General features: G+C 38.3%; 1 protein-coding gene across 1 annotated transcript; it reads right to left on the reverse strand.

Annotated features, from left to right (window-relative positions):
* Positions 1–14,094: 14,094 nt before the first annotated feature.
* Positions 14,095–16,365, reverse strand: LOC147370473 (growth-regulated protein homolog beta). The gene is made up of 4 exons (XM_086407578.1): positions 16,084–16,365; positions 15,869–15,992; positions 15,674–15,757; positions 14,095–14,827 (listed from the first exon to the last, which is right to left on the reverse strand). Exons 1-4 carry the CDS (start codon positions 16,172–16,174, stop codon positions 14,812–14,814), a joined length of 315 nt encoding a protein of 104 aa, XP_086263704.1. The 5' UTR covers positions 16,175–16,365; the 3' UTR covers positions 14,095–14,811.
* Positions 16,366–20,696: the final 4,331 nt, after the last annotated feature.

The raw sequence follows: 20,696 nt of genomic DNA on the forward strand, positions 1-20,696 counted from the left end.
CTTAGTAGCAGCAGCAGCAGCAGCAAGTCTTCCAATCCATGAACACATGATATCTTTCCATCTATTTATGTCTCCTCTGATTTCCTTCAGCAACATTTTGCAATTTTCAGTGTAAAGTCCTTCTTGGTTGGGTTTAAATATTTTATACTTTTTGGTGCTATTGTAAATGGAAATATTTCTTCATTTCCTTTTTGGATAGGTCATTTTTGATAACTACTTTTGCTGTAACAAATTTCTTGTCTCTCTTCAGGAGTCTCATGTCTTCTGTAAGTTTTCATGAAACTGTAGAGGACTAATTTATTAGATTGTAGATAGGGCTCAATGGAGAAGGCAATGGCACCCCACTCCAGTACTCTTGCCTGGAGAATCCCATGGGTGCAGGAGCCTGGTGGGCTGCAGTCCATGGGGTTGCTAAGAGTCAGACATGACTGAGCGACTTCACATTCACTTTTCACTTTCATGCATTGATTGGAGAAGGAAATGGCAACCCACTCCAGTTTTCTTGCCTGGAGAATCCCAGGGACAGAGGAGCCTGGTGGGCTGCCGTCTATGGGGTTGCACAGAGTTGGACACGACTGAAGTGACTTAGCAGCAGCAGCAGCAGATAGGGCTCAATTACTTATGTATTTGGCCACCGAAATAAAATAGGCAAATTTCTTTAAAAACACAAATCATCAAAAATTGACCCCAAAAGAAATTTAAAAATTGAATAATTCCATGAAAAAATCAAGTTACTAATTGTCTTCTGACAAAGAATCTTTAGTCTTCAGTGGACTTTACTGATGATTTCTCTCAAATATTTAAGAAATCAATAGTAACAATATTATGCAAGTCTCTCAGAAAATAGAAGAGGAAGGAACCTTCCCAACTCATTTATAAGGCCACTAGTACCCTGGTGTTGAAACATTACAAGACACTACAGACCAATATCCCTCAATAACACAGTAACAGAAAATTTCAAATACACTAGCAAATTTAATAAAACAATATAAAAAAGGCAATCTATCATGACCAAGTGAGGTTTATCCTGGGCATGTAAATCTGGTTTAACACTCAGAACCAATCAATTCAATTTACTATAACAACAGATTGAAAAAAAAAAACAAAACAGTAATGAGCTCAATAGATGTAGAAAAAATATTTGACAGAATTCAACATTCATCCATGAAAAAAGAATTTAAAACTTGCAAAAAATTGTAAATCGAGGGATATTCATCAAGCTTATAAAGGATGTCTATGAAAACCCACAGATAATGATTATTTCATGGTGAGAGATGCGTAAGTTTAACACAAGGCAATAAGGTCTGTTTCCACAGTTTCTAATTTTTACTACTTGTCTGTGGCTGACTCTAAAAGGTTACAAAAGAACTTTTGAAGGTGACAAAAATGTTCTATATTTTGATTGTGGTATGGTACACAGTCTATTCATTTGTCAAAACCGAAATGGGAACATTTTATTGTATGTAAATTTTTCAATTAAAATTGACTAAATATAGGGCTTAAGCATTTTCTGATTCTCCTTAGAAGTAATCCACATTCCTCAATAAGAAGCATTTTAGATATACAGATATATGTAGATAGATATCAATAGATCAGTAGATCTAGTAGATCTACTAGATAGATCTATAGCATAGTGATAGCTATATACCCATCCACCACTCAAGATGAAAGTGAAAGTGAAAGTGAAGTCGCTCAGTCGTCTCCGACTCTTTGCGACCCCATGGACTGTAGTCTACCAGGCTTCTCTGTCTATGAGATTTTCCAGGCAAGAGTACTCGAGTGTGTTGCCATTTCCTTCTCCAGGGGATCTTTCTGACCCAGGGATCAAACCCAGGTCTCCTGCATTGCAGGCAGACGCTTTAACCTCTGAGCCACCATTAATTTGGCCACTAGAGGGAGCCAATGTTTCATGAATACCAAAGTTTGGCACTGATTTTAGTGACCCTATGGTCCTTTGCCCGCCAGTGGGATTCTCTGGGCAGAAATACTGGAATGGGTTGCCATGCCCTCCTCCAGGGGATTTTCCCGACTCGGGAATCGAACCCGCATCTCTTAAGTCTCCTGCATTGGCAGGCAGATTCTATACCACTAGCACCTTCTGGGAAGCCTCTATTAAAAAAGCACTGAATGTAAATTCACAGAAAATAATGAATATGAAAAGGTTTTATAAGATGTATAAGAAATTTTAATAGGATTTGGTAAAATCTTTGCTGGCCATAATAGTACAGGAAATAAAAATATCACTTGTGAAAGAGATGAAACTTCTTTCAGGTATTTAAATAGTAAACCTGATTTTGACTCTCATCTAGATGTTGTGGGTCATTTAAACATAACCTGAGATTATTTCTTTAAAAAACAAAGGTTATAAAGTTATACATGTTCATTACAAAAAACTTGAAAGTTACAGAAAATCTGAATGAAAGAAAAGAACAAGGAAGAGAATAAGAATCAAAAGTATTATCGTCACCATTCTCACGGTGTGCAAATCCAAATGCTATAAAAATTTGGGTGTATTGTCCCAGAGATTTTAGTGTACATCTTATTTTTACTTGATTGTAACCACAAATAACACAAAGTTAAAATGTAACCACTATTTGCTATCTTAACCATAAAAATGAAGTATAAATTGAATCTTATTACATAGTATAGAAAGCTCATAACTACATTAACTATGTTCTTTGACATGCTTTTAAACAGTAATCAATGTTAAAAATTACAATAACGGTTATAGTACTTAGTAGTCACATTAAATGGCCCTTTTGTGGCTCTAACTTTCTTAAGCAGAAATTGTGAGTCATTACAACTGGAAATGGGGCAGGCAGTGGATGGCAAAATCCTTTTTCCTTATCCTAAATGATCTCCATTTAATTTGTTACAGGGAAAAAAAGTATAATTTATGAACAAGAAAGTCTCAGATGGGAAGCACATTTTAAATTTATTTACACATTGGAGATCCAACCAGTCCATTCTAAAGGAGATCAGTTCTGGATGTTCATTGGAAGGACTGATGTTGAAGCTGAAACTCCAGTACTTTGGCCACCTGATGCGAAGAGCTGACTCATTTGAAAAGACCCTGATACTGGGAAAGATAGAGGGCAGGAAGAGAAGGGGACGACAGAGGATGAGATGGTTGGGTGGCATCACCAACTCAATGGACATGAATCTGGGTAAACTCTGGGAGTTGGTGATGGACAGGGAGGACTGGCATGCTGTGGTTCATGGGGTTGCAAAGAGTCAGACACAACTGAGTGACTGAACTGAACTGAATATATCGGGCATGTGGTATATTTCCAAAGAAACTGTACATGCATTCCCACTCAGCTTTTCCTTGCCGTATACCAATAATATATTCATGATTAAGTGGAAGGCACAATGAAATGGATGATAAACAGTAAGTTTTGAGCTTTGTTGGAATTATGTATCTTTTATTAAGATCCATTTGGCACAAATGAGTTATATGTAGATTTTAACTAATGGAGGGGATAAAGGGGACAGAGTTAATGTGAATGTTAGCAATTACATGAAAATAAATTGTGTCCACTAATGTTTCAGTTCAGTTCAGTTCAGTTGCTGAAAGCTTTATATCTTCCAGGTATGTTCTGCTGCTGCTGCTGCTGCTGCTCCTCTAAGTCGCTTCAGTCGTGTCCGACTCTGTGCAACCCCATAGATGGCAGCCCACCAGGCTCCTCTGTCCCTGGGATTCTCCAGGCAAGAACACTGGAGTGGGTTGCCATTTCCTTCTCCAATGCATGCATGCATGCTAAGTCGCTTCAGTTGTCTCTGACTCTGTGCAACCCTATGGACAGCAGCCCACCAGTCTCCTCCATCCACAGGATTCTGTAGGCAAGAATACTGGGGTGGGTTGCTATTTCCTTCTCCACCAGGTATGTTCAGTACTGTGTTATTTGTATTAACTTTTTTAATTTAATATATACAACAGCTTTATAAGGGTTTAAGCAGAACTGTTTTCCTTCTCATTTTATAAATACAGAATCTGAAGCTCTGAGAAGTTAACTTTTTCTAAGTCAGAACTGTTCAGTTCAGTTCAGTCGCTCAGTTGTGTCCGACTCTTTGCAACCCCATGAATTGCAGCACGCCAGGCCTCCCTGTCCATCACCAACTCCCGGAGTTCACTCAAACTCACCTCCATCGAGTCGGTGATGCCATCCAGCCATCTCATCCTCTGTCGTCCCCTTCTCCTTCTGCCCCCAGTCCCTCCCAGCATCAGAGTCTTTTCCAATGAGTTAGCTCTTCACCTGAGGTGGCCAAAGTACTGGAGTTTCAGCTTCAGCATCATTCCTTCCAAAGAAATCCCAGGGCTGATCTCCTTCAGAATGGACTGTTGGATCTTCTGGCAGTCCAAGGGACTCTCAAGAGTCTTCTCCAACACCACAGTTCAAAAGCATCAATTCTTTGGCGCTCAGCTTTCTTCACAGTCCAACTCTCACATCCATACATGACCACAGGAAGAACCATAGCCTTGACTAGACGAACCTTTGTTGGCAAAGTAATGTCTCTGCTTTTGAATATGCAATACATTCTTAAATAACTGTGGTTATGTTATACATTAATTTAATGTACATTTCTCACTTCATGTTTTTCTGGTAATGACATTGCTTGCTGTTTATTTTATATTTATAGTTTATTTTATATTTATATTTAGACTATGGAAATGATGTTAGACAAAAAGCAAATTCCAGAAATTTTCTTATTTGTGTTTGAAATGGGTCATAAACAGTGGTGACAACTGGCAACATCAACAATACACTTGACCCGGGGGCTGCTAACAAATTTACAGCGGAGTGGTGATTCAAGAAGTTTTGCAAAGGAAATAAGAGCCTTGAAGATGAGGAGCACAGTGGCTGGCCACTGGAAGTTGACAACAATCGATTGAGAGCTCTCTATCATTGATACTGATTCTCTTACAGTTACATGAGAAGTTGCTGAGGAACTCAACATTGACCGTTCTAAGGTTGTTTGGCATTTGCAGCAAATTGGAATGGTGAAACACTTGATAGCTGGGTGCCTCATGAGCTGACTGCAAAAAAAAAAAAAAAATCATCTTTTTGAAGTGTCTTCTCTTATTCCATGCAACAGCAATGAACCATTTCTTGATTGGATTGAGACATGTGATGAAAAGTGGATTTTATACCACAGCCTTCTATGACTAGCTCAGTGGCTGGACCAAGAAGAAGTTGCAAAGCACTTCCCCATACCAAACTTGCACCAAAAGAAGGTCATGGTCACTGTTTGGTGATCTATTGCTGGTCCGATCCACAACAGCTTTCTGAATCCTGGCAAAACCATTGTGTCTGAGAAGTATGCTCAGCAGATCGGTGAGATGCACTGAAAACTACAATGCACGCAGCTGGTCTTGGTCAACAGAAAGGGCCCGATTCTTCTCCACAACGAAGCCTGACAGCACACTGCACAGCCAACAGGACAACTTTTTGCAGGGAAAATGCTTCCACAACCAGCAGGATGTAGAAAATGCTTTTCAAGAATCTGTCATATCTCGAAGCATGTACTTTTATGCTACAGGAATAAATAAACTGTTCTCATTGGCAAAAATATGTTGATTTTAATGGTTCCTATTTTGATTAATAAAAATGTGTGTGAGCCTAGTTATAATGATTTAAAATTCACAGTCTGAAATCACACTTTCATTTGCACCAACCCTGATAGAATGTTTCTAAAGTTGAGGTTCACGCATAAGCCTGGTCTGGCTATAACAGAAATACCTTTGACCGACACATTCCTATTTTCCAGTAACTACACGTAAAAAACTCGCTTAACGCAGTTTTGCCACTTTAAGATGTATCACTAGCACCATGTTGTATTCAAAGAAATCCAAAGAAATGATTTAAAATAATTGATAGTTACTTCAGTCCCTGAAAGCAACTCCAACGTATAGTATCTTTCCTAACACAAACCAAAGATGAATGTCTTAGTTTAAATCTACTACTTTATCAAATAACAATAAAGGGAGTAAACCTTGTAAACCACTATTTATATTTTTGTACCTGTATCATTATTTGTATACACAAATAATTGTAGTATATTAATTGGTTCTTATAAGACACCTTTCTGGTACCATATCTGAGTGGATACAAAACTCTTAACCTCTAAAATTAGAAGACAGTAAAGCACATCCTCATGGTGTTCTTTATTAATGGTTTTTAACTGGTGTGGTGCAAAAAGAAGCAAATTTAGGAATCATGCCTTAAAGCACAGAATGGCGAACACTGTGTTGCATTTACTTATGAATATACAAATACAGTGATTTAAAATTTTTATTAATAACTATTCAGCACATACCATCTGCCTATATTAATAAATTGACAATAGATTAAATTATCTGTAGTTATTACTAAAGATGGATTAAGCACTTATTCTAGATTTTTAAAGCTCTTGACACAATATGATTGTACTTTCACTGTTGGGGGGGTAAAGAGCTCAAGAAACCATTTCAGAACTAAAAATATGCAAAAAATCAAATGAATGGCAAATGGAATCAAAAACAGTTTTTAATACTATTTAAAAGAAAACATTAGAAGACAGCTTAAATAAGACAGTGTCAAAAATGCTGCCAACTGAATACTACAAACAAGCAGTCACGAAGTCACTGCTGATGCTGAACCAGATAGATTTCATCCACGTCAAGGGGTCTGCTTCCAAGAGTGAAATGGGAGAATTGAGCATGCCTGATTCATTTTTTCCAAATAAGGCAAGATATTTCTACACTGAACAGAATCAAAAGGGATGATAGAGACTAGGAATGTTGTGCAAATTGAACTAGTTCAATTTAAAAAGAAATGAGAAGGGTGGAAAAGTATTCCCCCAATAGATATTTCTAAAATATTAAAAATAGCAACAGTAACAACCTATATGTATAATAGGAGTCAAAAGTCAACATAATGCCTAATGGTTAAAAAATAGAAGGAATAGATAGAAAGGCTGAACTTGAGACAAGGATGTCTGGAACCACTATTATTATATAACAGAATTTGGGATGTAGACAATGCAATTAGACAGGGGAAAGAAATTACATACAGTAATTAGAGCAAAAGAAACAAAAGATGAGAAGAACCTTGACTATATCTATATAGAACTTCTTAAAACTAATAATGATCCATTCCAACAATAAAGTAGTATAGCACACATCTTTCTGCATGTGCATTAAGTCACTTCAGTCGTGTTTGACTCTTTGCAACAGTATTCCATGGAATTCTTCAGGCAAGAATACTGGAATGGGTTGCCATGCCCTCCTCCAGGAGATCTTTCCAACCCAGGGATCAAATCCCCATCTCTTATGTCTCCTGCATTGGTAGGCAGGTTCTTTACCACTAGTGCCATCTAGGAAGCCCTCATATCTCTCTACCTCTAGGGAAACATTTAAAAATACTTGCTGAAATTGAACAGTCACCAAAATGTATTTTTACACAAAGCAAACAAAGTGCATAACAGCATGCATGGTATCCCCCATGTTTACCATAAAAAAAAGAAACATGAACAGACAGCATAAACACGTGCTAATTTGGCTATAGAATATATTTTCCAAGACATCTACACACAGAAAATTGATTTTTCTTTTTTTTTTTGCAAAAAAGTGTTTTCTGGGAAAGAGAAACAAAGATCTTGAACGAGAAGGAGAGATTCAGGTGTCATTTATTAACTGTATAACCCTTTCTTACCATTTGAATTTTTATGATGTACACGTATGTTTTTCTTCAATGACTAAATATAACCAGTTTAACTATTCAATCAGTTCAGTTCAGTTCAGTTGCTCAGTCGTGTCTGACTCTTTGTGACCCTGTGAATTGCAGCACACCAGGCCTACCTGTCCATCACCAACTCCCAGAGTTCACACTCAAACTCACGTCCATTGAGTCAGTGATGCCATCCAGCCATCTCATCCTCTGTCGTCCCCTTCTCCTTCTGCCCCCAGTCCCTCCCAGCATCAGAGTCTTTTCCAATGAGTCAACTCTTCACATGAGGTAGCCAAAGTACTGGAGTTTCAGCTTTAGCATCATTCCTTCCAAAGAAATCCCAGGGCTGATCTCCTTTAGAATGGACTGGTTGGATCTCCTTGCAGTCCAAGGGACTCTCAAGAGTCTTCTCCAACACCACAGTTCAAAAGCATCAATTCTTTGGCGCTCAGCTTTCTTCACAGTCCAACTCTCACATCCATACATGACTACTGGAAAAACAATAGCCTTGACTAGACAGACCTTAGTTGGCAAAGTAATGTCTCTGCTTTTGAATATGCTATCTAGGTTGGTCATAACTTTCCTTCCAAGGAGTAAGCGTCTTTTAATTTCATGGCTGCAGTCACCATCTGCAGTGATTTTGGAGCCCAGAAAAATAAAGTCTGCCACTGTTTCCACTGTTTCCCCATCTATTTGCCATGAAGTGATGGGACCAGATGCCATGATCTTAGTTTTCTGAATGTTAAGCTTTAAGCCAACTTTTTCACTCTCCTCTTTCATTTTCATCAAGAGGCTTTTTAGTTCTTCTTCACTTTCTGCCATAAGAGTGGTGTCATCTGCATATCTGAGGTTATTGATATTTCTCCCAGCAATCTTCATTCCAGTTTGTGCTTCTTCTAGCCCAGTGTTTCTCATGATGTACCTTGCATATAAGTTAAATAAGCAGGGTGACAATATACAGCTTTGACATACTCCTTTTCCTATTTGGAACCAGTCTGTTGTTCCATGTCCAGTTCTAACTGTTGCTTCCTGACCTGCGTATAGATTTCTCAAGAGGAAGGTCAGGTGGTCTGGTATTCCCATCTCTTTCAGAATTTTCCACAGTTTATTGTGATCCACACAGTCAAAGGCTTTGTCATAGTCAATAAAGCAGAAATAGATGTTTTTCTGGAACTCTCTTGCTTTTACAAGTTTTAACCTGTTTACCTACTCAATGGTACAAGTTTAACCAGTTTACCTACTTGATGGTACAAGTTACAGATTCTGAATGATCAACAGCACAATGAGTAGGTATGATAAAATGATCATAAGGGAATTTGGATCTCTTTCTGTTAGAGAGAGATTAAATTTTGCAAGGCTCAAAGAAGACTGAGTCAGTTCTTGGGCCAACTATAGAGTTTTGTAAGTTTTGAGGCTTAGATAGTGTACAAATAATAAGAAATTTTGTAAAGAATAAGATGAGTAAGCCACTTGTTTATATGCTAAATTTGTCCCCCCTAAAATCCAGATGTTGAAGTCCTAATCCTCATTATCTCAGAATGTGACTTTATTTGTAAATAGGCCAATTTAAAAGATAATTAAGGCAAAAATAAGCTCACTGAGGGTGGGCCTTCCTTTATCCATTATGACTGGGTTCTTGTAAGAAAAGGAGATTAGGACACAGATGATACAGAGAGAAGACCATGCTAACATACATGGAAAAGATGATCACTACAAGCCAAGGAGAAAGGCTGCAGAGGAAACCAATTGTAAGAACCCTTTTATCTTGGACTTCTAGCCTCCAGAACTCTGAGAAAATACATTTCTGCTGTATAAGCCACACAGACTATGGTACATTACTTTGTCATGGTGGCCTGAGCAAATTAATACACGACTAAGCCCAGTAATACTGGCTACAGGTGATAAACAGCTATTGAAGATTTCAAGTAAAAGGATGACCAGACAAGATGAGCTCTTTTAAACAGTCACTTTGCGGTGAATAAGACTGACTGGAGAGGCTAATCTGGGCGACTACTTAGGAAGTTATGTCAATGGTTGAATGGAAGCCAATGAAAGGCATAATTAAAACAATTTCATAAGGAAGGGAGAGAAGGAGTTTCACATGAGAGTTGTTAAGGGGATGAAAATGGCAGGATGAGAGCCCAGTTGGATGCAAAGCAAAAGGAGTCAGTCTGCGGTGAAAGCAGGGTCCCTGGTTTCGACAACAGAGTGAACTGTTCATAAAGCAAAATGGGAAAATAGAGGAGCACGTGAAATCTTGGGAGAGCTAAGTAGATTACAGTGGTTACTTGTTAACACTGGCAGCAAGGAGAAAATGCGGAGATAGACATCTGTCAAGATAAAGATCGTAGCACCTGATGATCCAGTGAAGGGAAACTGGTGGAGCTGGCAAGGAGTAGCAGTCAGGATGTCTTGGACGACCTGATGACTTACCATGTCATGGGGAAGAAATGCGCCTCACCCAGAAACACAAAGAGGGACTCTTTCTGGAGATTTTATGTCTCAGCATACCATAGAATCTGAGTGCAACCAGGGTGGAGCTGGCCCCACCAAGGCAGATGTAGTGAAAGAAAAGGAAGAGGATGCTCCTGGCATGATGTTTTCGCTCTGCCCTTAACAGGCTTTGTAACCTTGGGCAAGTCAGTTGATTTCCCTTTTCCTCACTTCCTAGCACTAGCAAACCAGTGTGAAAATAAAATGATAAGCATTAGAACACTTCATTAACTCATTAACACTTGGAAGGCTCAGGAAGAGCCTCCTGCAGGAGGTGATTTCTACACTAAGAGCTGAAAAACAGGTAAAAATTAAGCAGCTGAATGAGCGAGGAGGTGGGGAGAAGCTGAAAGATGTTACAGATAGAGAGAACAGTGCTTGTAAGACCCTGAGCCAAAACAGAAATGGTGTTTTCAGAGAACCAGAAAGTGATCTGATACATGAGAATGATCTGATACATACTTAACTCTAAGCAGTTAAGTAATGTGCTCAAGGTCACATAGCTAGTAAGAGTCTGATCTCTGAATTGAGCATGTCTGCACCAGGACTTGCATTTAAACTACAAATTGTGTGCAGGCTTCCTATAGCATCATGCAAACAGAAGACCATAATCAATGGTAATACAAGTCTAACATTTCCCGGTGTGTCTAGGAGGTGATAAGGTGAATACTCACATGAGCTTAGGTAGAAAAATAAAGATGAGAATGTTAGAATGAAAGTCATTAAGTGTATAAAATTTAGGTCACAAAAGTAAGGAAGTAAAATTTAGTCAAATAATTCAACAGATAATCTACCTAACCTTTGTTTCCAATCTAGTCCTCTGAAAATAAAGAAATCATCTCAAAGCAAATTTTCTGACTAATGCAAAACAAAATTTTATTTTTATATTTTGAATTTTATTTATTTATTTTTAATTTATAATGTGTTAAGTTCTGCTAGACAGCAAAGTGATTCAGTTATACATACATATACATTCTTTCTAAAATTCTTTTCTGTTACAGTTTAACACAGAATATTGAATATAGTTCCATGTAGGACCTTGTTGTTTATCCATTCTATTATAATGGTTTGCATCTGCTGACTCCAAACTTCCAACCCATCCTCCTCTACAACAAAATGTTGATAGTTTTTTTATTGTAAATTTGCTTACTAATCACTAAATTTTCACTAAACTCTGAAAATCCATGGTAATTGCATTTATTTTACAAACAAAACACACCCCAGATCCAGATCAGTTCAGTTTCATATGGACTTAGCAGCAGGGTGAACTGTGTTATAATCTACCCAGAAACTGGAAGAACTGGTCTGTCCATGTCTCTTACCTGGAACACTGACCCATGGCAGATTAAACTGATCTATTATAAGGTCTTCTATTAACTGTGCCCCTTTACTGGTGGTATTTCTATTTCAACACTGTTTATATACATTTCCCTGCATCTCCCCAGTGCATACTTGCTCTTCAATCCTTACCCCAGAGTCTGCTCTCATTTAGCCAATTCCTACCCAATGGTTTGTAAACTGTGCTGGAAGTTGAACCTTTAGCAACACCGTGTTGGAGTTCAAAGATTTCCATCTAAGGGGGAACAGAAGAGAGGAAATTTTGCTGAACATTTTTCCTAGTTAACATACCTATGGTTTTTTTAAATTTATTTGTTTTTAATTGGAGCATAATTGCTTTACAATATTGGTTCGTTTCTGCCATACATCAACCCTAATCAGCCATAGGTATACATATGTCCCCTCATTCTTGAAACTCCCTCTCATTTCCCACCACACCTCACCCCTCTAGGTAGTCACAGAGCATCTGGTTTGCAAATTCCCACTGGGTATCATTGGAAAGACTGATGCTGAAGCTGAAACTCCAATACTTTGATGCGAAGAACTGACTCACTGGAAAGGACCCTGATGCTGGGAAAGATTGAAGGCAGGAGGAAAAGGGGATGACAGAGAATGAGATAGTTGGATGACATCACTGACTTGATGGACAGGAATATGAGCAAGCTCCGGGAGTTGGTGATGGACAGGGAAGCCTGGCGTGCTGCAGCCCATGGGGTCACAAAGAGTCGGACAAGACTGAGCAACTAAACTGAAATGATCTATTTTACACATGGAAATATATATGTTTTAATGATACTCTCTCAATGTGTCCCACTCTCTCCTTCCCCCACTGTATAAGGAGGTGGATGAACCTGAAGCCTGTTATACAGAGTGAAGTCAGTCAGAAAGAGAAAAACTAATGTAGTATATTAATGTGTATATATATGGAATCTAGAAAGATGGTACTGATGAACATATTTGAGGGCAGCAATGGAGATGCAGACATAGAGAACATACTTATGATCTGCATAAGACAATTTATAGCCATTGTAATCATTTACATGTTTAGTAGGCATAACAGACCCCAGACTACATAAAAAGTATAGCAGAGCTTTTGTTTAAATGTCAATATGTTTAAGAAGAAAAAAATTTTGCTTCAAGACACCTTGGCATGTACTGTATCTCTCTTTTTGATAAAAATCATCACCCTTATATTCTCAGGAGCCAAGCAAATTTTCTATCTTTCACTGTGACTCTAAAAGGAGACTATCCGGAGCTAAATACTGAAGCAACAGTATATGTAGGGCTTCCCAGGTGGCACAAGTGGTAAAGAATCCACTTGCAGTACAGGAGATGTGGGTTTGATCCCTGGGTCGGGAAGATTACCTGGAGAAGGAAATGGCAACCACTCCAGTATTCTTGCCTGGAAAATTCCATGAACAGAGGAGCCTGGTAGGCTCCATGGGGTCACAAAAGCCAGACATGACTTAGTAACTAAACCACCACCACTACCAAAGATAACCTTGTACTACCAGAACCCGTGAGTATGTTACCTTACATTGCAAAAGGAACTTTGCAGATGGGATTAAGGGTCTTGCAAGGAAAGATTGTCTTGCTTTATCCTGGGTGGCCTGATATAATTCACAAAGATTCTCATAAAAAAGGAAGTAGGAGAAGTCAGAATCAGACAGAAGGTAATGCGGCAGAGCAGAAAGACCAAAAGAAAACATCTCAGAGAAAGAAATGCTCCTCTCTCTAAGTTTTTCTGACTAGTTTAATAGTTAAATTGACATGAGACAGATTAGCAGGAGTAAATCAAACAAAAGTTTAATAATATATCTACATGGGAGAGACCCAGGAAAACTGAGTAACTCACCAAAATAGCCAAAGCCCTCACTTTAAATACCATCCTAAGCTAAAGACAAAAGATGTTGGGAGTAATGGTTATGGGGCTTTTGGGGAGAGAAGCAATTTACCTGGGAATAGAAAAGCCAATGTTTGATAATATTTGTTGCACCATGCAGAGATAATGGGGCACGAAATGAACTCTGATTTTTAGATCCTGCTTAGAGTTTGCCTCACCACCCCTGGCCCATATTCTTTGCAGAGATCTCTTCTAAGTCTATTCTGAAAACAGGTTTTTTATCTAAATTCTTTTAGGCAGTTAAGATAGAGGTTACAAAAAACAAAAAAAACACATTTCTGAATCTTCTGCTTATTAAAAATAACCAACAAAGAGACACATTTGGTGGGAGGCCATGTTGATGGCTTTAAGATACAGGAAGATGATCATAAGCTATGAAACATAGATGACCTCTGGAAGCTAAAAAGACCAAGGCGATGGATTTTCCCCTAGTGCCTCCAGAATGAGGCAGCAATGCAGACAGCTTGACCTTAGTCCAGTGGAACTAATTTTGGTCTTCTGACTTCCAGAATTGTAAAAGAATAAGTATATTATTTTAAACTACTAAATTTGTAATAATTTGTTACAACAGCAATAGAAAACCCAAGTGCTGGGTATTCAAGAGGGAGGATAAAAGTGGTCAAGAAATAAAAAGGAAACTTAAGCAAGAAATTTGTGTAAAAAGCTTTATTTTCATGTTATTAATAAAAATACATCAATAAATACTTAAACTTCTCTATTCCAAGACATAGAGAAACATTTAGATAACTCACACTAAACAAGGCATTATGCCTTACAATGAAGACATAAAATGTCCAAGGGATATTTAGATCATTGTCATTTGTAAAGGTTCAACATCAGAAATGTTGACTACAGACAGTGAAATGTTTCAATAAATAACAACTGACAATCTTCTCTACAAAAAGTAAATGTATACATACATTCCCTACATTAACAGTGATCGTGACCTATCTGTTTGCTTGAACCCTCCACTACTGTCTCTAGCCTTTACTATAGTGGATAGTACAGTGTGGAATACCCTCTCCCCAAAAATAGTTTAATAAGTGAAGAACACTTAAAACACACCATCTTCAAATTAAATAACAGTCAGGATTGAACTAACTTTAAGTTAACATAAAAATAAACTTTGAAACGAACAGTACCAAGAACTGCCAAACACATTCACTCCTTTAAATATTAGAATATCAATACACAGGCTTTGAAACATAAATAAATAAATACAGATGTAAATAAATAGAACTCTCATAAGACACAGCAAAATACATTAAACACAGTCCAGATGGCCCCGGGAACCATTTGTTTTTCTTCTTTTACTTCACTTTCACTGAGGCTGCTGGAGTATCAAGAAGCTCGTTCCATCTCTCTTGATCAGTTGGCACTAGCCCTGCGATGAGAAAATGGTTACTGTTAGTAGGACCCCCAAAACCTCACAGCCCTGCACTATGTGGTTGCTACCTAGACCATTGCTGCACTGTATGACAGAAAATGCCAGGCTCCTAAATGCTATTTAATTAGGAACATGGAGTCTGTGGTAGCAATCTTACTATTTTCAAAAAGCGAGAATATAATGCCACCTTGAGCTAAAAAAAAGTACATGCATGACATCACTTAAGCCTCATGGCAAACTCCGCTAAATACCTATTACTATTATTCCCCATGTTATTGAGACTTAAAGAGATTAAGTACTTTCCCTGGGGTTACAGGAATAATAAAGGGTGGAACCTAGACTTGCTCTGTGTTGGCAGAGGACAGGGGAAGGGGCGTTCCCTGAAAAGTCCCTGGCTTCACCCCCAAGCCTGAGCTCCATATGACCCAAACCCAAGAGTTTTACCTCTCAGGTCTGAAGCCCATGTAAAACTTGAGGTAAACAGTATTTGTTCCTTAACAGATAGGAAGCATTTTAGCATCACTGGCTAACTCTGCTTCACCTTTTGGGCTTCCTTGGTGGCTCAGATGGTAAAGAATCTGCCTACAATACAGGGGACCGGGATTCAGTCCCTGGGGCTTCATCTTTTAGAAACATACATTTACCACACTCAAAGAGCGAGGAGGCCATGAGGCACTGGAAGTGTCCTTTTGACACCAGAGCGGATTAATGACCTTAATGGCAAATTTAATTCTGAAATATTGATTTTTTTTCATTTCTTCAGCTAAATCCTAGGTTTCTCTGACATAACTTTCGGCAGGCAGAATGACTCTAGTCACACGATGAATAAAAACCACAACTCACTTGTTTAGCATCTTATCGATGATTTTCTTAACCATGGGGGCGGTGGGGTTGAGACACACCTCCTGACCAGTCTTGAGACTGGCTCTGCAGAGAGAAGAAGAATCTACGTGAGGTGGGGGTACATTTGGGGGTCGGGGTGGGAGCATCGGCACGGTGGGTGGTGATGACGAGGACAGCAACGGAAGTGCCACTTACATGACTTCGGTTTGGTCGCAGTGGGGGCCGGGGGTTGTCACCTTCACGCTCTGGATGTTCTTGAGGTGAATCCCCTGCAAGGTCTGCAGGCACTGGCAGCGCAGTTCGTTGACCACGGGCGCCCCTGCGGGAAGGACAGAGTGGGTTAGGGGCTGTCCCCATGGGTACCCACCCGTCCCCGTCCGGCCCAGGGGATCCCGGGCGCCGGGTCTCACCTGCTGCGCGCCGGCCGGCGGCCACCAGGAGCAGGAGCAGCATCGCTGCGCCGAGGAGCCGGGGGGCGGCGGCGGTCGCGGCTCGGGCCATGGGTCTCAGCTCGGAGGGTCTGTGTCTGCTGCGGGAAGGCTGGCGGGAGCGCTGGCTGAGCGGGTACTGTGGCTCCTTGAGTCTAGCGAACCCCTTTTATCCTGATCGGATGGGAGTTGCCAGCCTCGGGGACAGGGAAATTCCCGGTCCGGAAGGAAGGCGCGGCCCCGCCCGCCTCACGCGTTATCTGCGCACTCGGGGAGTCATCCCCTTACCCAAATCCCCACCGGAGGGTGAGTCGCCTTGCAAGAAGTGTTGTCACGTCTTAGAGGAGACAGGCATCATGACAAACGTTAGTTATTAAGATTGAGGGAATTAAGGCCAGGGAGGAGGGCCGCAGAGAGAACTGATTTTCCACGTGTTACTTACACTTAAGTATTTTGGGACTTGATGATTTTATCCACGTCTGCATAAATACACTCTTAAAGCACATGTCATGTCAAACTATGCATGAGAATGTTCTCTTACTTCCCGGTATTTTACGAGCACAAATAAATCACACTTCATGTCATATTATCCCCGCAGTAGTGAGAGGATGACCAGTATCAAAAGTTTAATTTTGTGTTTACATTGCAACTAAAGTGTCGCAATCCTACATAGCTTCCTTCCCTGGTGAAATTCTGGAACTTCCAGAGCTCGAGTAGATTCACGAATACCAGCTTTTTTTGCGTACAGTGTGTTGACTGATCCGTGAGCTAAGGGACAAGTGGTCATTTGGACCTATTCCAGGGAGGGAAAGGTGTGTCCCGGTCCAGTTTCTAGTTTTGTCCAAGAACAAAATAAGTCACAGGAATTGGAGTGTGGGTTTGGGGGGCGAGGAATGCCTAGTGCCAGCAGTGAGAGTAGCACCCTTCACTCTTCTAACCAAAAAAACAGGTGTTCCTGTGAAGTATTTAAGAGCTAATATCATGAATGTCATACCATTTACTTGTTTGATGGTCACAAATCTCATTTTATCTTCATCTTATATGGACTTTTCTGCTTCCAGTGATTTGATTTCCTTCCAGAGAAATAATTGTTGTCCTATTTTATTTGTACTGATTTCTAAAAAGACACTTCAAGCAGTTGATTGAAGACGTCATAATTGTGTAGTATATTTTTCACCCTTAGTTTTAATGTCCTTTGTTGGATTATGCTCAGGTAGGTTTCAGATGGTTTAGGTGTGATTCTGGATGCAGATCTGTTAAAAGTATGGGGACACCCAGTGGTAAGCAAGACAGGGGAGGGGAGGTTGGAAGGGTGGGTAAAGACACAGAGCAGGCCTCTGTTACAGGTTGCAAAGTAGGAATTTCAGCTCTCAGAAATATTGATCCATGGCATTTAATTGTCCGTGCCTTAGTTTCTCATCTGTAAAATAGAGATGAACTGTATATCTACTTCAACCGGCTGTTACCATGAATAAATGTATTAGCATTGGAAAACACCTGTACATATTAAATGCTATAAATAATTTTTTAAAACTAAAATAGAAATTGTTTTTTTCCATATTACTAAGCTGAAATTAATCTGAGGATAAAATCTTTGCACAAAGAGAAAATAATTATTGAAGAAAAAAAAAAAACAAAATAAAAACAAAAACTATTCCAACATAAAATGTTTGCATATTTTTTCTTAAGAGAAAACAGGGTACAATTTTTTCTTATCTAGTTTGTTGAGTAATCTTATAATTCTAGTTTTAGTCATTTCAACTACAAAATGTGAATAAAAGTGAAGATGTCTCATTTTGATTATTAGAAAAGATTAAGAATAACTAGACTATAATAAAGATTTGTCTTTACATTTTTTTGTCAGTATAGTCCTGAGATAACAGGAAATTTAACTTTTAAAAAAAGAGTAGGGAATGAAAGATGACCTAAAGCTTATAAAATATGAGTAACTCAGCAATAATTGAGAATTTGCTTAGATACTGTTGTTATTTTTATTTTTCTGGAATTCTTAATTGGAAATATACTTGACACTTGACTCAATGAACATGAGTTTGCGCAAACTCTGAGAGATACTGAAGGACAGGGAAGGGTGGCATGCTGCAGTCCGTGGGGTTGCAAAGAGTCAGACATGACAGCAACTGAACAACAGCAATACTTAACACTTGGATAACATGGGCTCAAACTGCATAGGTCCACTTATACACAGACTTGTTTCAATAAACATATTGGAAAAAATTTGGGAGATTTGTGGCAATTTGAAAAAAAAAAAAAAAAAAACTTGCAGACTAACCACGTAGCCTAGAAATGTCAAAAAAAAACCCAGGAAAAAGTTACTATGTCATGAATGGATAGAATCCATGTAAATACTGGTCTGTTCTTATGTAGGCATAAGGTGAGTGATACTTAATGTAAAATTAATATGTTAGCTTTCTTCCTGTTTTATAACTTGGCTTGTATTACATTAACCATACAGTATGCCTCTCTATTTCACAATTGGAGAAACTATCATCACAGGTAAATTTTTTTTTTAATGTAACCATGTTTCTAATACTATGTTATGAATATGACTGTAATACTGTTGGCTATAAGGTTTTTATAATGGTTCATTCATTAGAATATAGGCTAAGCTACTGTGAAGCAATTGTATCAATTAAGCTACCACAAAGCAATCATATTGCTTCCTTGTTATCAATGCATTAATCTTTATATCTGTAATTAAATATGAATTTTACATTACTTTTCATTTTTGATGAGTCATGTTATTAGTACATATAACATCTACAGTGTTTTGTATTAAATAAGACAATGTTGATGGAGATACTGACAGATGATTCATCTTATAAACATATGACAAACTTAAAGTATCAATAAATACAGTACAGTAATATAAATGTATTTTCTCATTGTTAAAATTTTCCTAATAAAAGTGCCCTAATTTTCTTTACTGTAGCTTACTTTATTTTAAGAATAAAGTATATAACACAAATGGGCTTCTCTGGTGACTCAGCAGTATAAAGAGTCCTCCTGCCAACACAGGAGACTCTGGTTCTCTCTCTGAGTTGGGAAGATCCCCTGGAGAAGGAAATAGCCACCCACTCCAGTGTTCTTCCCTGGAAAATCCCCACAGATGAGGAGCCTGGTGGGCTACAGTCCATGAGGTCTCAAGAGTCAGACACAATTTAGTGACTAAATGAAATATGTATTAATTGACTATTTGGGCCATTGGTAAGGCTTCCAGTCAACAGTAGGTGATAAGTAGTTAAGTTTTTGGAAAGTCAAAACTTATACTTGGATTTTCAACTGCACCCCTAACCCCCATGTTTTCAAGGGTCAACTATATTATGTTTTCTTGAGATAATCAGTGGCTCAGAGACATAATAGATATTCTTTAAAAGTTAAAAAATTTGATTTTATTTTTCTGATTAAAATGTATATCTGCTTATTATAGAACAAGTATAAAGGACAGAAAACATGAAGAGATTGTTATTAAGACTTTTAAACTTCTGTTCAAGAAACAAACTTTTGCAGATCTTTCCTTTTTTCTTCAACATCCTAGTATCTGACATGTTTTATGTGTTTATGAGATGCTAAGTAAACACGAAGTGCTATCATAAATAACACTTTGATGTAATAGGCAATATTCTAAGTCTTTTGCATATATGTAAAACCCACTTAGTCTTAACTGCCTCATGAAATAGTCACCAGTTTATTTTCTTCACAATTTTTCCCCCACAGGGAAACTATTAATAAGTTGCCAAGATCTCAGAGTTAAGATAATTCAGAATTTGAGCTTCAGGCAGTGTAGCTTTAGCCACTCCACAATAAAAAATTATTTACTTTTCCTGAAACAAATGACAGTTAACTTCAGAGGAGCAGTCTTGTTTTGTTATTCTCATGGTTGAATAGTTCAACTTCACCTTTCCTAAAACTTGAAAATAGCCAACTGCTCAAGAGTCTCCAGTGTTTTATTTCACTAACAAGAGTTTTTGTGTCATGAATATTATATACTTGAATTTAATAAAATCCATATCTATTCATCTAGCGATTTGATTTTCCAAATCAGTGGACTTCAACTCAAAAATCAGGTCAGGAATAATGACTCCACCCTGAGAATTTCCCAGAAGCGAACTGAGCAATACCATCAGCTCTTATTTGCTGAAATAAGGATCACAGTTTTCTACTGACTTTGTTTGAGCACTTTGTCATATTTTATTATCTAAAATATTTTGCCTTCAGCATTAATTGGAGACTACCCAGACATTTATTCTCTTTATAACTTAAGAAACCAGAGAATGTTTGCTCTAATGCTTTCCAGATCCAAACCAAAGTATTGGCATAAGCCAATACTTGGGGTGAACGAATAGAGAATCAAAGCACTGTAGTAGCCAAAAGGATAAACCACATCAAGAAGCACCATCGTATTGTAGAATTATCTTCAATTGTATGCCTAAGACTTTGTATATTGTCTTAATAAACATTGCTTAATGAACATTTATTTCTTACAAAATAAAGTGCAAAAGATTTTTTCTACTTTAATATATCAATTCTCAAAATTTAATCCTTAATGGCACTATATTATTTTTCAGATCATTTAA

This window comes from Bos grunniens, chromosome 6 (assembly GCF_055505025.1).
Source record: "Bos grunniens cultivar Pamir isolate PY7600 chromosome 6, Bosgru_T2T1.0, whole genome shotgun sequence".
Classification (NCBI taxonomy): Eukaryota; Metazoa; Chordata; class Mammalia; order Artiodactyla; family Bovidae; genus Bos; species Bos grunniens.

What these genes read in the sequence shown, in the direction of transcription:
- LOC147370473 (XM_086407578.1), bottom strand. Translation starts at nt 16,174, where the DNA reads ATGGCCCGAGCCGCGACCGCCGCCGCCCCCCGGCTCCTCGGCGCAGCG. An exon ending in CGCCGGCCGGCGCGCAGCAG is followed by an intron (nt 15,993 to 16,083) that starts GTGAGACCCGGC and finishes TCCTTCCCGCAG; the next exon opens with GGGCGCCCGTGGTCAACGAA. An exon ending in TGCGACCAAACCGAAGTCAT is followed by an intron (nt 15,758 to 15,868) that starts GTAAGTGGCACT and finishes TTCTCTCTGCAG; the next exon opens with AGCCAGTCTCAAGACTGGTC.